We start from the raw sequence: 14,259 nt of genomic DNA, 5'->3' as shown, positions 1-14,259 counted from the left end.
TACTCCAGCCTGGGCAACAGATCAAGACCCTGTCTCAAAAAAAAAAAGTAATTACCAAAGTATCTACTAATGTGCCAGAAATATGGGAAGCAAAAAAGACACAGGCCCTGTCCCTGTGGCCTTTACAATCCATGGAAAGACAGACATTTACTTCTTATGATGTGATTAATGTATAATTACAAACTGTGACTGAAAGGTGTGTGGTGCTGCAGGTGGGCTATAACTAAGAAATGGGCTGGTCATGGTGGCTCACGCCTGTAACTCCAGCACTTGGTGAGGCCGAGGTGAGTGGATTGCTTGAGGCCAGGAGTTTGAGACCAGCCTGACCAACACAGTAAAACCCCGTTACTAATAAAAATGCAAAAATTAGCTGGGCATGGTGGTGAGTGCCTCTAGTCCCAGCTACTCAGGGGGCTGAGGCAGGAGGATCACTTGAACCTGAGAGATCGAGGCTGCAGTGAGTGGAGATTGCACCACTGTACTCCAGCCTGGGTGACAGAGTGAGTGAGACTCTGTCTCAGAAAAAAAAAAAGAAAGAAAGAAAGAAAGAAATGGTGGGCTATAACTAAGGGATGGGACCTGATCCTGATCTTGGGGCCAGGAAAGCCTTAGGCATGAATGGGATTTGGGAGTTAGGCAAAAGGGATGCAAGGAAGAGGGTTCCAGGCAGGGGATGTTACAAGAGCAGAGACTTGATGGCAAGAGGAAGTGTGGTATGTCAGAAATGGAAAGAAGTCCAGATAGCTGGAAAGCTGGGAGCAAGGGGAAGGGGAGGGCAGGATGAAGCTGGGGAGGGAGGCAGAGCCTTGTGGACCCTGGTTAAGATTCTGATCATTGCATGGAAAGTAGTGAAAAGCTACTTTAGAGTTTTTAAGTGAAGAGGAGTGGGTGGTGTTACATATTCGTATTTGTATTTTGAAAAGATTGATCTGGCTACAGTGTGGATAACAGATTGGAGGGGGCAAGAATGCATGCAAGGGAACTGCATTAGGCTAATGCAGTGGTCCAGGTAAAGAAAACTGGGCTTGGAGTAGGCTGATGAAGTGGAGAGAGGAAGGAGCAGGTGAACTTGTGACATTTAGAGGTAAAACTGACAGAACATGGCGTTTTGGTGGTTCTCAAAGTGTGTTCTGGGGATCCTGGGGAGTCCCTTGGATCCTTTGACCCTGTGAGTTCAAAATTATTTTCTTTTTTTTTTTTTTTTTTTTTTTGTGACGGAGTCTTGCTCTGTCACCAGGCCGAAGTGCAGTGGTGCGATCTCGGCTCACTGCAACCTCCGCCTCCCGGGTTCAAATGATTCTCTTGCCTCAGCCTCTGAAGTAGCTGGGACTACAGGCATGCGCCACCACGCCCAGCTAAATTTTGTATTTTTAGTAGACGGGGTTTCACCACGTTGGCCAGGATGGTCTCGATCTCTTGACCTCGTGATCCACCTGCCTCAGGCTCCCAAAGTGCTGGGATTACAGGAGTGAGCCACCACGCCTGGCCCTCAAAATTATTTTCATAATCATGCTAAGACATGACACTCAATTCTCTCACAAGGGTACAATGGAGGTTTCCAGAGGTCAGGTGCCTGAGGTGATGTCATCACCGTAATGGCTTAATGGCATGTGTGCTTGTATATGATTGTATTCTTAAAATTTCTTTTTTCCTCCACTGGTTTCTCCTGAGAAAATGTTTTTAAAATTTCTGAGTTTTAATTGCAAATACAGTAAATATCAGTTGATATATCCTACATAAATAAAAGCTAAGTGGCCTCAGTTTTAAGGTGCAGAGGGGTTCTAAGACCAAAAGGCTTAAGAATTACTATAGTATTGGATTGAATTTGCAGGTGTTTTCAGGAGGCTAAGGTGGGAGGATAGCTTGATTCCAGGAGTTTGAGCTTAGCCTAGACAACATAGTGAGACCCAATATCATTTAAAAAAAAAATGAGGCCGGGTTTGGTGGCTCACATCTGTAATCCCAGCACTTTCGGAGGCCGAGATGGGTGGATCACCTGAGATTAGGAGTTTGAAACCAACCTGACCAACATGGTGAAACCCCGTCTCTATGAAAAATACAAAAATTAGTTGGGTGTGGTGGCATGCGCCTGTAATCCCATCTACTAGGGAGGCTGAGGCAGGAGAATTGTTTGAACCCGGGAGGCGGAGGTTGCAGTGAGCCGAGATGGTGCCATTGCACTCCAGCCTGGGCAACAAGAGCAAAACTCCATCTCAAAAAAAAAAAAAAAAGGAAGGAAGAAAAAATAATTTGCAGATATTGAGAGAGAGGGAGGTAAATTACTGCTTTGTGGAGATGAATAAATGGCATCGCCTTTCACTAAGACAGGAATACTGGAAGAGAGCCTGGTTCCAGGTGCTGGGAAGGGGCAGACTTAATGTTTTAGACATGTTGGTGTTGAAGTGCCTCTGATACAGCCAACAGGAGATATCAGAGAGGCAGTTAGATATATAGGTCTCTAGCTCAGAGGGGAGAAAATCAGGGCTAGTGAAAAAATATTGGAAATTGTTATGTTGAAACCATGCACCCAGGGGAGAGTGCCTAAGCAGAGACTATAGAATGAGAAGAAAAGAGGGTCCATGATTGAGCCTTAGGAACCCAACACTTAGTGGCCAGTTAGAAGAGGATGAGCCTGCGAAGGACACAGAAAAGGAGTAACCAGAGAAGTAGGAAAGGAAATTAGGAGTGTGGGGAGAAGGCATTACACAGAAACAGCCAGGTTGGTAAGGACAGACCAAGGGTAAGAGACAGAAACCTGTTATTTTCATTCACAGATGTTTGAGTGCTTGCTGTGTGCTGGTACAGACAAGACTTTCTGGAAGGGAAACAGAGACAGAAGTCAAGGTATAGCATGAGAGTCTTGGAAAAGTCCTAGCAGTAGAAATGGGGTCCAAGAAGTCCTTGGTTAGTAAGCCTTAGCAATTCAGCCTTCCACTGGGTTCCTCTGTTGCCTCCTTGCCATCGTTGTTTACATACATGTGAATATTTAGTGAGTCTGCAGCAAGCAGGCTACTCAGTTCACACTGGAACATTTGCATTGATGGGGAAGCGCAGGGTAGCCCAATCAAATTCCAGACATGTATATTTGAGATTCTTCTTTATTTTGGATTGAAAATCAGCTTTCTCTCACTTTACCCACTGATTCTAGTGCTGCTCCCTTGAGCAACAGATAAACACAGATAAAATCTTTCATATGACAGTTTTTCAAACATGTGAAGCCAGGTATCATGTTTACCCTTTGTTGTTTCCATCATAATATGCATACCTTGAATTCCAGGTTTTTTTCAGGCCATTTAGTCTGTTAAACTAGTTCATGCTAAACAAAACAGAAACAAACAAAAAAACCCCTACTAAGTAATGAGTTAATCCAAAGGAGTTAATCTCTCTGTGGGGAGATCACTAGGCAGATAGGTGGAATTTCCTTACCTGAAGATATCCTCTCTCATACCTTGGCCTACGGAAATTCTACCTACCTTTGAAGCTCAAGCACTATTTTTCCATGATACATTGGGTGGTGCCCTTAAGCCATGTAACCAAGCCTCAACTAAAGGACTTGTCGGCGGGGCGCAGTGGCTCATGCCTATAATCTTAACACTTTGGGAGGCCAAGGCGGGCAAATCACCTGAGGATGGGAGTTCGAGACCAGCCTGTCCAACATGGTGAAACCCTGTCTCTACTAAAATACAAAAATTAGCCAGGTATGATGGCAGGTGCATGTAATCCGAGCTACTCGGCCGCTGAGGCAGGAGAATTGCTTGAACCCGGGAAGCAGAGGTTGCATTGAGCCAAGATCGTGTCACTGCACTCTAGCCTGGACAGACTCTTGGTCTGTCTCAAAAAAATAAAAAATAAATAAAAATTATCCAGGTGTGGTCGTGCGCATCTGTAATCCCAGCTACTTGGGAGGCTGAGGTGGGACAATCACTTGAACCTGGGAGGCGGAGGTTGCAGTGAGCTGAGATCGTGCCACTGCGCTCCAGCTTAGGCAACAGAGTGAGACTCAGTCTCCAAAAAAAAGAAAAGGACTTGTCCCTGCTACATTCTGACTCCTGTATGGTCTAAGTTCATCTTGTTAAGTGCCTTTGCCTCAGTTCTCACTCTGTCTTTCTCCTTATCTTGCCACTTTGTCCCATAGTGAGGCAAGCCATACTCCAGTGCCTGAGTGGAGGCAATCAGGTTTTTCTGGAGTTTGGTAGTGAAATGGTGGGCCTGCCAGTTGCAGTGGTGCGTGCCTGTAATCCCAGCACTTTGGGAGGCCAAGGTGGGTGGATTGCTTGAGCCCAGGAGTTCGAAACCAGCCCAGGCAACATGGCAAAACCCCATCTCTCTGTCACCCAGGCTGGAGTGCAGTGGTGCCATCATGGCTCACTGCAGCCTCAACCACCGATCCTCTTGCCTCAGCCTCCCAAATAGCTGGGACCACAGGTGCTTGCCACCATACCTGGCTAATTTGTTTTTTGTAGAGATGAGTTCTCACTATGTTGCCCAGCCTGGTCTTGAATTCCTGGTCTCAAGCGATCCTTCTACACCTCTGCTTCCCAAAGTGCTGAGATTATAGGTATGAGCCACCATGCCCAGCCCAGGATGTTCTTAGGCTAGAGATATGAGGAAGTGTATGAAGGGAGGGATAAAGACAGCTGAAAAGGAGGGGTTAAAGGTGATGAAGAGGAGACCATGGGGGAGCTGACTCCTGCTGGAGATGAATCAAGTCCAGGTGGAGGGTTTATAATGCTTTTGCAAGGAAGAGAGGAGCCCTCTCTGCCTCTGAGAGACATGGAGGGAAAATTCAGGCAGAGGACAAGAAAGAATGTTGAAAGGATGAGGGTAGATTATAGCGACAACTGGGCAGTAAACAGAGAGCAGTGCTCAGGACCAGCTTCCAGTCCTAGTACTGATTTGAAAGGGTAGAAGCCAGGACTGCAGAGGTAGTGACCATACACTTGGAAACAAAATGGTTAGCTTCTTTCATCTTCAAAGGTTTTTTTTCCCTCCTTGCTATAAGTTCTATGATGCTACATGAGATCAGAAACTTTGATGGTGGTAGCAGCTCCAAAATAAAATGGGAATTTTGAAAGTTGAAACATACAAGATGTTCTTAGGGTCTTATGGAAATTCTGCCCACTACTGTGTTCTACAGAGTGTGGTCCACTGTGAGCATATTGGTAAATATTAGTTAAGATTTTCTATTGAGAAAGAAAAAAATGTTTGATTTCTCTCCCCATCTCATCTGTCCCTGAAGAGAGAAAAGAGTTTAGGAAATAGTTAGTGGCCAAAAAAGCTATCTCTTTATACTTGCAGTGACCTGCACATTAGCACTGACCCAAAGCCCTAGAACTCCCTGCGGAGACAACTTCCTGACTGCATCAGCTTCCTGATTAGGGTTCTCCTATGAGAAGGGCTAGAATCTGAGAGCCTGTCGTTCAGCTTTAAGTCAGAGTACAAAGCAAAAGAACGTACCATATCCGAGGGTGAGAGTGTATCTTTGACTCTGCTTCTTTGGGTTAAGGAGGCTGGTAGAGAGCTAGCACGCACTGGGAGGAATGAGGATAGCTGGCAGCTTAAACCCCGCTTTTCTCCTTCTGTGTAAAATACCTTCATGGGAAACTGTGGGCCTCTCTCTGAACAGTGGAACTGCTACTGTGCTCCTTTGCTTCAGCTGGTGGCACAGATGGCGCAGTGAGGCTAGAGCAAGTTCAGGCTGGAATACCAGGGAAAGGTGTCCCAAGAAAGCCTGTGACCCCTGCCTATGCAGCCTTCTGAGACCTACGGAATGAGCTGTTTTGCATAGCTCTGTGCTTTGGGCTGTCTGGCTCATTGCTATCACTGCTGGTAAATATGTAGTTTTATGGTCCAGTATCCTATCCTGTTCAGCTCCCTGTCTCACTTGCTCTCAACTGTTGTGTATCTCATTGGCTCCCAATTTCTGAAATGAAGATTAAAAACAAAACTGAAAATGTCCTGGAGCAGTTCTGCCAACTCCTGGTTTTTCCATTCGGTTCCTCTGATAGCCACTGGTTTGGGGAGACTTCCTTTTCCTGCTCCAGCCTGTGGGCCTGTGCACAATAGCCGCTGGCACATAGCCCATCAGATAACAAGGCTGGCTCTCTGCAGGCACAGTGTGGATTGGAAAAAGTGAAAGTTTCTGGCTGGAAATAAAAGCTCAGAAAACCTTTGCTGTTTTTCCCCCCCAGACCCTCCTGGGTCTGTAGTGCTGGCCTCCTGTGTGCTAGTCCCATCCCACCTGTAAAACCATGGGAGAGTTCAGTGCAGCTGATGAAAGAGGGGACAGGTGTCAGGGGGACCATGGATATTTTATCCCAGGGAAGTCTCACCCCAGACACTCCATGTAACAGACTGAGGGCATTTCATCCTGCCTGGGCATAGTTTGGACCAGTGTCTGAGGTTTCATAAATAAGAGTTTTTCTTTCTCTCCAATCAATCCCTTACAAGAGACATTTTTATTTGTTCTAGGTAAAATGTATAATACAGCTCCAGAGTGTGTTGGTCAGAGTTCAGTTGTGCAGAGGAGAACCAACTGTAGCTAGTTTCAGGAAGAAGAGATTCCATAAACCAGAGGTGCACATTGTGGATTATGGAATCAATGAGGGAAGAAAGAGAAGCAGCCTCTAGGTTAAGACACACCACAGAGCGTCCTCCCTCTTCTGTAATCGGGAAGCCACTGGTCCAGACGTCCAGTGCCCCTCAGGTCTGGTCCACACCTGTCTGTCAACATCGACAAAGCTGGAGACCAGGTGTGGGGCCTCTGCTAACACTGTGGCAGAAAAACCAAAGGCTTCTGTGACTGCTCAGGAACAGCAGGAAGCCTGTTAATCTCATAGAAGTGCATGTGATTAGCTGAACCTAAAGAAAGTCTTAGAAATACAGCTTTTAGCCAGTTAGCTTCTGAAGTACAGGAAGGCACAGTAGAAGGGTGGAATCCATCTTACGCCTACCCCATATATCTGCCACATAGAGTGAAGGGTACAAATGGGATTTTACGGAGTTCCTACTGTGAGATGGGGTTATGCAGATATGTACCTGTGCCAGCACATTTATAACTTCCAAAAGAAATTATGAGGTAGATGGTTCTCCCCATTTTTGCAGTTGAGGAAATTGAGGTGAGAGCTTAGATCATTTAGCTAATGAGTGGCAAAGCCTGATCTGAACCCACGTATATCTAATTTCAAAGCTTAGTCTTTTCTCCGTGCACCTCACTTACCTCCTTAGAGTTGCTTCTGCTGCTGACAAATGTTGCTGACATGTGGACTGAATTGCCATAGAACTTGTGGACTACCAAGATGTCATCCAAAGCTAAAAGTAGGAAGCAGGCAGTAGGCTAATTTTTATAAGCAAAGGGTTAAATAGTGCTCTCTCTCTGTTTTGTGACATGATAAGACTTAGGAAAACCATCCTTTTTTTACAGTTGCACTGGAATTTTGTGTTACAGTAGCAAGGGAAGCAGCCAGGTACATGGGTCTATGAGGTCTGGGTCACTGGAAAGTGGAGTAGTTCCCTTGGTCCAGATTTCCCCTAAACCTCCATCTTGTCTTTGCCTACAAGCCCTCTGTTGGCCAAGCGGCATTTTGTATTCCTGGCCTCTGACTCCCAAATGACCATGGAGAAAACAACCCTGAATTTGAGCTGCATGAAACATGCCACTGTGGATGTGGCTCACACCTGTAATCCCTGCACTTTGGGAGGCTGAAGCAGGAGGATCCCTTGAGCCCAGGAGTTTGGGGCTACAGTGAGCTATGAACACGCCACTGCACTCCAAAGAAAGAAAGAAACATGGCACTGTGCTTCCCCTGTGCTGCCAGGAAGTCCCCACATTAGCCACCCTCCCACACCTGGCAGGCTGTCATATTTCCTTGTGGATGGGATCTCCATCCTCCATAGGGATTACTTATGGGGGACAGATGGCCTGGCCAGTTCAAGGAGAAGTTTTGTCTTGTGCCACTGTGTTGAGCAGCATGCCTGCCCTTTTTGGAAATAAATTATGGTCCCCAAATTGCCTTGGCTGAACTGTATGAGAGTCACAAAGCCTGTTTTCTCGCTTCGGCCCCACCATAAAGTCACTTATGGCTTTGGGGCTTGGGTTTCCCTCTGCGCAATGTGGATGATGATAATGCACCACCACTGCAGGGGTGTAGTAAGGGTTAAATGAGAGGTGACAATATTTTTTTAAGAAAAAAAAATTGCCTTGACTGATTTTATTGCTCTGTTAGTTCATGGTACAATATCCCTAAATTTACACTCAGAGTAACTTTAGTTTCTGTTAGGACTTAGAAAATAGGACAAATTCTCTTCCATGGGCTGTTTGAGACCATTTCAAAGGCATGGCTCAGATATCACTTTATCTCAGAATTGGTGGCCTCTACCCTGTGAGTGAGATGTTGAGACAGGAAATCCAGCAAAATTCTATGCCTGTTTTCAGAGCAATTTTGTTTCTGGCCTTTGCTCTGGAGTCAGGTGGGGAAGCCAGATTACTGAGGACCCCATGTTAGCTTTCCTGCCAGAGAGACATCCTTGGAGGGAGGCTGGGGTGATGTGTCCAAGAAGAGATTGGAAGTATTCTCCAATACCAGTTCAGTGGTGAATTCTCAAAATGTATTCAGCACAACCACATGAACCATATGTTCTGAACAACTGACTTAATATAGAAGAATTAAAGAGTCAGTTTCAACTGGGTGCAGTGGCTGACGCCTGTAATCCCAGCACTTTGGGAGGCTGAGACAGGCAGATCACCTGAAGACAAGAGTTCAAGACCAGCCTGGCCAACATGGTGAAACCCTGTCTCTACTAAAAATACAAGAATTAGCTGGGTATGGTGACGGCCACCTGTAATCCCAGCTATTCAGGAGGCTGAGGCAGAAAATTGCTTGAACCCAGGAGGCGGAGGTTGCCTTGAGCCAAGATTGTACCACTGCACTCCAGCCTGGGCAACAGAGCAAGACTCCATCTCAAAAAAAAGAGTCAGTGTCAGTTTCTTAAAGGTCATTGAAAAACAATAGTTTAAGCTTCTTGGAAAATGTCTTTCAAAAAGCAACCCTCTGGCCAGGTATGGGGGCCCATGCCTTTAATCCCAGCACTTTGGGAGGCCAAGGCTTGAGACCAGCCTAGGCAACATAGCGAGACCCTGTTCCTAAAAGTGCACACACACACACAGAGCAAGCCTCCCCGCCATTCTTTTTTTCCATTAAGTATTTTTCTTCCTTCTGAGGGTCTTTGAAATAGTGGGAGTCTCTCTGGCTCGGGGAGTTTGTTGAACTCCATCAGTCTGTCAGGCCCACCCTCTTTTCCGGGATGTTCTAAGACCCTGGACTGGGCTCTTGAGCACCCTCTGCTGTAGATGCTTAGTCCCTGGTGCACTACCTCTACTTCCAGGTACAGGCTGAGTGCTCCTGGCTCCACATGAGCTTTTTTGTTTTGTCTATGAGACAGGGTCGCACTCCATCACCTACGCTGGAGTGCAGTGGTCCAAACACGGCTCACTGTGGCCTCAACCTCCCAGGCTCAAGCAGTCCTCCTGCCTCAGTCTTCCAAGTAGCTGGGTCCACAAGTGTGCGCCTGGCTAATTTTTAAAATATTTTTTGTAGAGATGGGGTCTCACCATGTTGCCCATGCTGGTCTCAAACTCCTGGCCTCAAGCATTTCTCCTGCCTCTCAAAGTGTCGGGATAATAGGTGTGAGCCACTGCACCTGGCCACACATGAGTTTTTGAGCAATAGGAAATATATATACATATATGTATAAACATGTATACACACACACACATACATAAAACTAAAACTGTGTATCTCAGATTTTCCATCTGAGATACACAGATTTTCCATCTAAAACTGGTCTGGACTAGGGATCTATCATCAAAAAAGGAGAGAAGCCAGGCATGGTGGCACGTGCCTGTAGCTGAAAGGGGAGGATTGCCTGAGCCCAGGAGCTCAAGACTAGCCTGGGCAACAGAGTGAGACCCTGTCTCTGAAACAAAACAAAACAAAACAACAAAACAGAATAGAATGAGTCAGGTACTTCCCTAGGTCTCCAGCTACCAAACTTGGTCTCTCTTGCTTCCTTAGCCATTTCCACAGAGCATCTTGCCTGCAGTTCCATTTCAGAAAACCTAGTGCTACAGCCCCTGAACTAGACTGGAGAAACCAGCCAGCAAGGAAAGTAACCTGCATTGTTGAGGGATGGTACTACTCTATTCCTGGTGTCTGGGAATTGCTGGGTCGTGGGAGAGAGGTAAGGGGTGGTAGATAAGGGAATGGAGGGCTCTTGTGTCTCTGGTTTTCTAAACAACAGGATAAATTTGTTCCCTTCAGAACAGGAAAAGGGTTCAGGATAAGAGTCTTATGTTTAAGTTTTGAAGCTACAAGAAATATTTGTGTGGGTATAGTTAAAGCTTTTTTTAAACCTTCTGAAAATTGGCTCTTCTGGTTTGTCTGGTGAGCTTAGGAAGGAAAAAAGATGAACTTTTGGCCTCATTTTTGTCTTCTCTGATCATGGAAAGCAACACAGCCAGTCAGAAAAAGCTCTTGGGCTAGGAGGAAGGAGGACCTGATTTCTCGGACTCAGAATCCCTTATGGCAGAAAAACATTGCTCAGTGACTTACAAAGTGTGTCATTTGTAAGACTGCACACCTCTGTCATTCACTAACGTTAGGATGATAAACCATTTCATCTTACAAGCTGATGTGGTGAAAGTACCTGTTAATTGGTTTTATAGTCTCTTATCTGTAAAACATAAATAATTGTTTTTGGGTGTTTTGGGTTTTTTTTTTTTGAAGATTTAAGTTCCTTGAGTGTCCGTCTCCTCCTCTGTTAAGTAAAGCAAATGCTTACCTCTCAGGATTGTTGAAAGGATTAAGTGAAGTAACAAATGTAAAAATACCTTGTGGAATGATTGCCACTTAGCAGCCACTCAAAAAATATTTGCCAAACCTCTGTTGTAGAGATGTTGAAAATCAAGTGAGGTTAATTACTGTGAATGTGTAACAAAAAGTAAAGCACCACATAAATGCAAGATAATATCATTACTCAGACCCACCTGAGCAACATAGTGAGACCCTGTCTCAATTTAAAAAAAAAAAAAAAGGTAATATCATTACTCATAAGCCAGGAAGTGTGGGAGTGGGTAGGAATGGAGAAGCCTGCCTTTTGATCCTGGCCAGACCATCACGAAGGCCTTTTTACCTGATACAAGTAGAGAACAAATAAGGGGAGACACTGGCTGGGGGAACAGGGCAACAGAGAGAGATGCACAGGTATATTCAGTTACCTTTCCCTGGTCCCCACCCTCAAAATACTGCTTGGACCCAAAACTAAAGAGGACTAAGCTGATGTATTGAGCTGATGGGAGGAAATGGCATTAGTGCTCTAGAGGAAGAGAGAAGGTGACATTATGAAGGAGTAATTATATATAAGAATTTTTTTAAAAGCTAGTCTGATTGCCAGCTAAAATGGTCTCCTAGGGGTTATTCTGGTTTCTGTTTTGTGTCAAGGTTTTTTTGGTCGGATATGCCGTAGTGCCTGCTCCATCTCTGGAGTTTGTTTCCTATTAGGAAGGGACTTTGTTTGCCTGAGGGAGCTGGCACATGCTGGACGTTGGTGCCATGACCCATCTGAGTCACATTCCTGACCTCTAGGGCCTAATGCCTCTGAGTTGGCCCCATGCCTGCTCCTCTTGGGCCACACACCCTGGGCTCTGTTGTTGAAAGCCTCCTTTATGTGCTCTAGGCTCCCAGAACCCTGGCCGAAGCTCACCTCCCCCTGGCTATGTTCCTGAGCGGCAGCAGCACATTGCCCGGCAGGGGTCCTACACCAGCATCAACAGTGAGGGGGAGTTCATCCCAGAGACCAGCGAGCAGTGCGTGAGTATAGGGGGGCTGGGATATGCCTGTGGCCTGTATCAGCAGACCAAGGTCATAACAACGGGTTCTCAGTAGTCACAGTGCAGAACTGAGGGACATGAACCCCATTTGAAAGCTCTTTTATAAACCAGGCCTGCCCAAATATGGATTGTCCCTTTTTAAGGGCCAAATAACAATTTCTGCCAAAGATGGGATCTGAAGGATCTAAACTACATAGTTTCCTTGTTGTTGGGTGAGGATTTAACAGATTTTTCTTCATCGTGGTCCTCATTGTTCCTACAGGCAGGCACCACCATGCCCAGCTCATTTCAGTAGTGTTTTAACATATGACTGGTTCTAAAGTGACAGGTTATGTTTTTCATTGGATATATTTTAGTTTTGCTGTTTCTTGATGAAAGGTAAGGAGTAAACCATATCAAAATTACACTGTAGGATTGGTTAGGCTGATCATTTATGATGGTAGACAGTTGTATTAGTTATCTATTGCTCCATAACAAATTACCACAAACCTAGAGGCTTAAAACAATATACATTTATCATTTTCCAGTTTCCCTGGGTGAGGAGTCCAGGCATGACTCAAATGGGTCCTCTGCTGAGGGTCACACAAGACTGCGATCAAGGTGTCAGCCAGGCTGCCTGCCTTTCTTGAGTTTGAGGCTCTTTTCTAAGCTCAGATGGTTGTTGCCAGAATTCAGTTTTTTGTGGCTGTAGGACTGTGGTTCCTCTTTTCTTCTGAATGTCACCCAAGGGCTTCTCTGAGTTCCCTTCCTAGAGGCCACCTGCAGTTCCTTGCCATGGGGCCCTCTCACAACATGGCAACTTCTTCAAGGCCAGCAGGAGAATCTTTTGCTCCAGTCTGCAAAGATGGAGTCATAAAACATCACATAATCATAGGAATGAATATTCTATCCTCTTTGCCATAGTCTATTGGCTAGACGCACGTCACAGGTTCCACTTGCACTAAAGGGAAAGGCAGTTCATTGGGACTAATTGGAAGAGGGAGCAATCACCTTAGGGTGTGTCTACCACAGTGGCTCAGCCATTTTAGTGGCTAGCTTTTAAATTGGTGGCTTACTTGATGCAAATGGCAATTTGGCTTAGTGAACTCAGCAAGCGTGAGATCTCTAGCTTCATTCTGGTCTTTTCAATAAACTTGCTTTGATGTAAAAGAAAAGGCTGCTCTTACACTTTCTGGGATTTGGCCTGAGAAGGGGAAATTTCTTAAGGGGAAAATGTCCAACAGAAGGGCCTGTGCTGTCACATGGGAGATCTTACAAAAAGCTGATTCTTGTAACTTTTCTTTCATTATTCAAACTATGTAGGCTATGAGAAGCCCTTTGTACTCTTCTTCCTTCTATACTCCTGCCTTCCAGATAAATTCATGTTTGGAGTAGTGACCTGGAGTGCCATTAGCTGCACATTTCCTTTTTTGGGCGTTTTACTGACCATCCTTTCTGGTTTCTCTAACCAAGGCACTTCTGGACATCAGCTGTTCTAGGGTTGACTTGGGTGTAAAATCCCAGAGATTGCAGATGAGCTTGATTGCCCTCAGTCTGTGTCCCTCGCCATGGTCCTATACTCTGCCCCCTTCACTTTTTTACTTTGCCTGCATGGCCCTGGAAGGCATGGGAGGATTTGACTCCCAGTGAGGACAGACTTTTAGAAAGAGGCCAAGGAAGGCAGTGGCTGGGGATTGCCAAGGTCCTCCCCCCAGCGTCTGCCTCTTTAGCTGAAGAGAATTGCTCCTGGTAACAGGCCATTTGAGATCAATCTACTTCACAGGAACGAACACTGCATAGTATGTAATAAAAGAATATTCCAGTGTGACTTTACTGAAAAGTGAAAGTATGATAAGTTTATTTTTTCTCTAATCAGGTTTAAGCAATAATTGCATCTATTTACTAATTTTTAGAATGAGCAAAGCATGATTCATGTTAATTTTTTGGCCTAATTTTTCCAACAAAAATTATGTCAGTCTGGTCGCAGTGGCTCATAGCTGTAATCCCAGCACTTTGGAAGGCCAAGGCAGGAGGATTGCTTGAGGTCAGGAGTTCAAGACCAGCCGGGGCAACATAGCAAAACCCTGTCTCTACAAAAAAAAAAAAAATTTAATTAGCTGGGCATAGTGGCACACCTGCCTGTAGTCCCAGCTACTCGGGAGGCTGAGGTGGGAGGATCACTTGAGCCCAGGCTGCAGTGAATTGCACTCCAGCTTAGGTGACAGAATGAGACCCTGTCTCGAACAACAGCACCAACAACAAAATGCTAGCACAATGTAACGTCCTTCACTCCCTGCTTGACTTCTAACCATAAAGAACGTCATTTTTTACAAGAGCGTTCACAGGACTTAGCAGTTTTCCCCAAGGCCTCTTGTGAATCTTTGGTATTCTTC

The 14,259-nt window shown here is 45.5% G+C and overlaps 1 protein-coding gene across 6 annotated transcripts in view; it reads left to right on the top strand.

The window, feature by feature from the left end:
- Nucleotides 1-14,259, top strand: part of MAP3K3 (mitogen-activated protein kinase kinase kinase 3) — a 72,191-nt gene that overhangs the window by 45,904 nt on the left and 12,028 nt on the right. For all 6 annotated transcript variants that reach the window (XM_019026779.4, XM_004041154.5, XM_019026778.4 and 3 more), the window contains one exon: nt 11,734-11,867. In XM_019026779.4, coding sequence (XP_018882324.1) covers nt 11,734-11,867 — 134 coding nt within the window. The remainder of the gene's footprint in view (nt 1-11,733; nt 11,868-14,259) is intronic.

This window comes from Gorilla gorilla, chromosome 4 (assembly GCF_029281585.2).
Source record: "Gorilla gorilla gorilla isolate KB3781 chromosome 4, NHGRI_mGorGor1-v2.1_pri, whole genome shotgun sequence".
Taxonomy (NCBI): Eukaryota; Metazoa; Chordata; class Mammalia; order Primates; family Hominidae; genus Gorilla; species Gorilla gorilla.
This window is presented reverse-complemented; position numbering and strand designations above follow the sequence as displayed.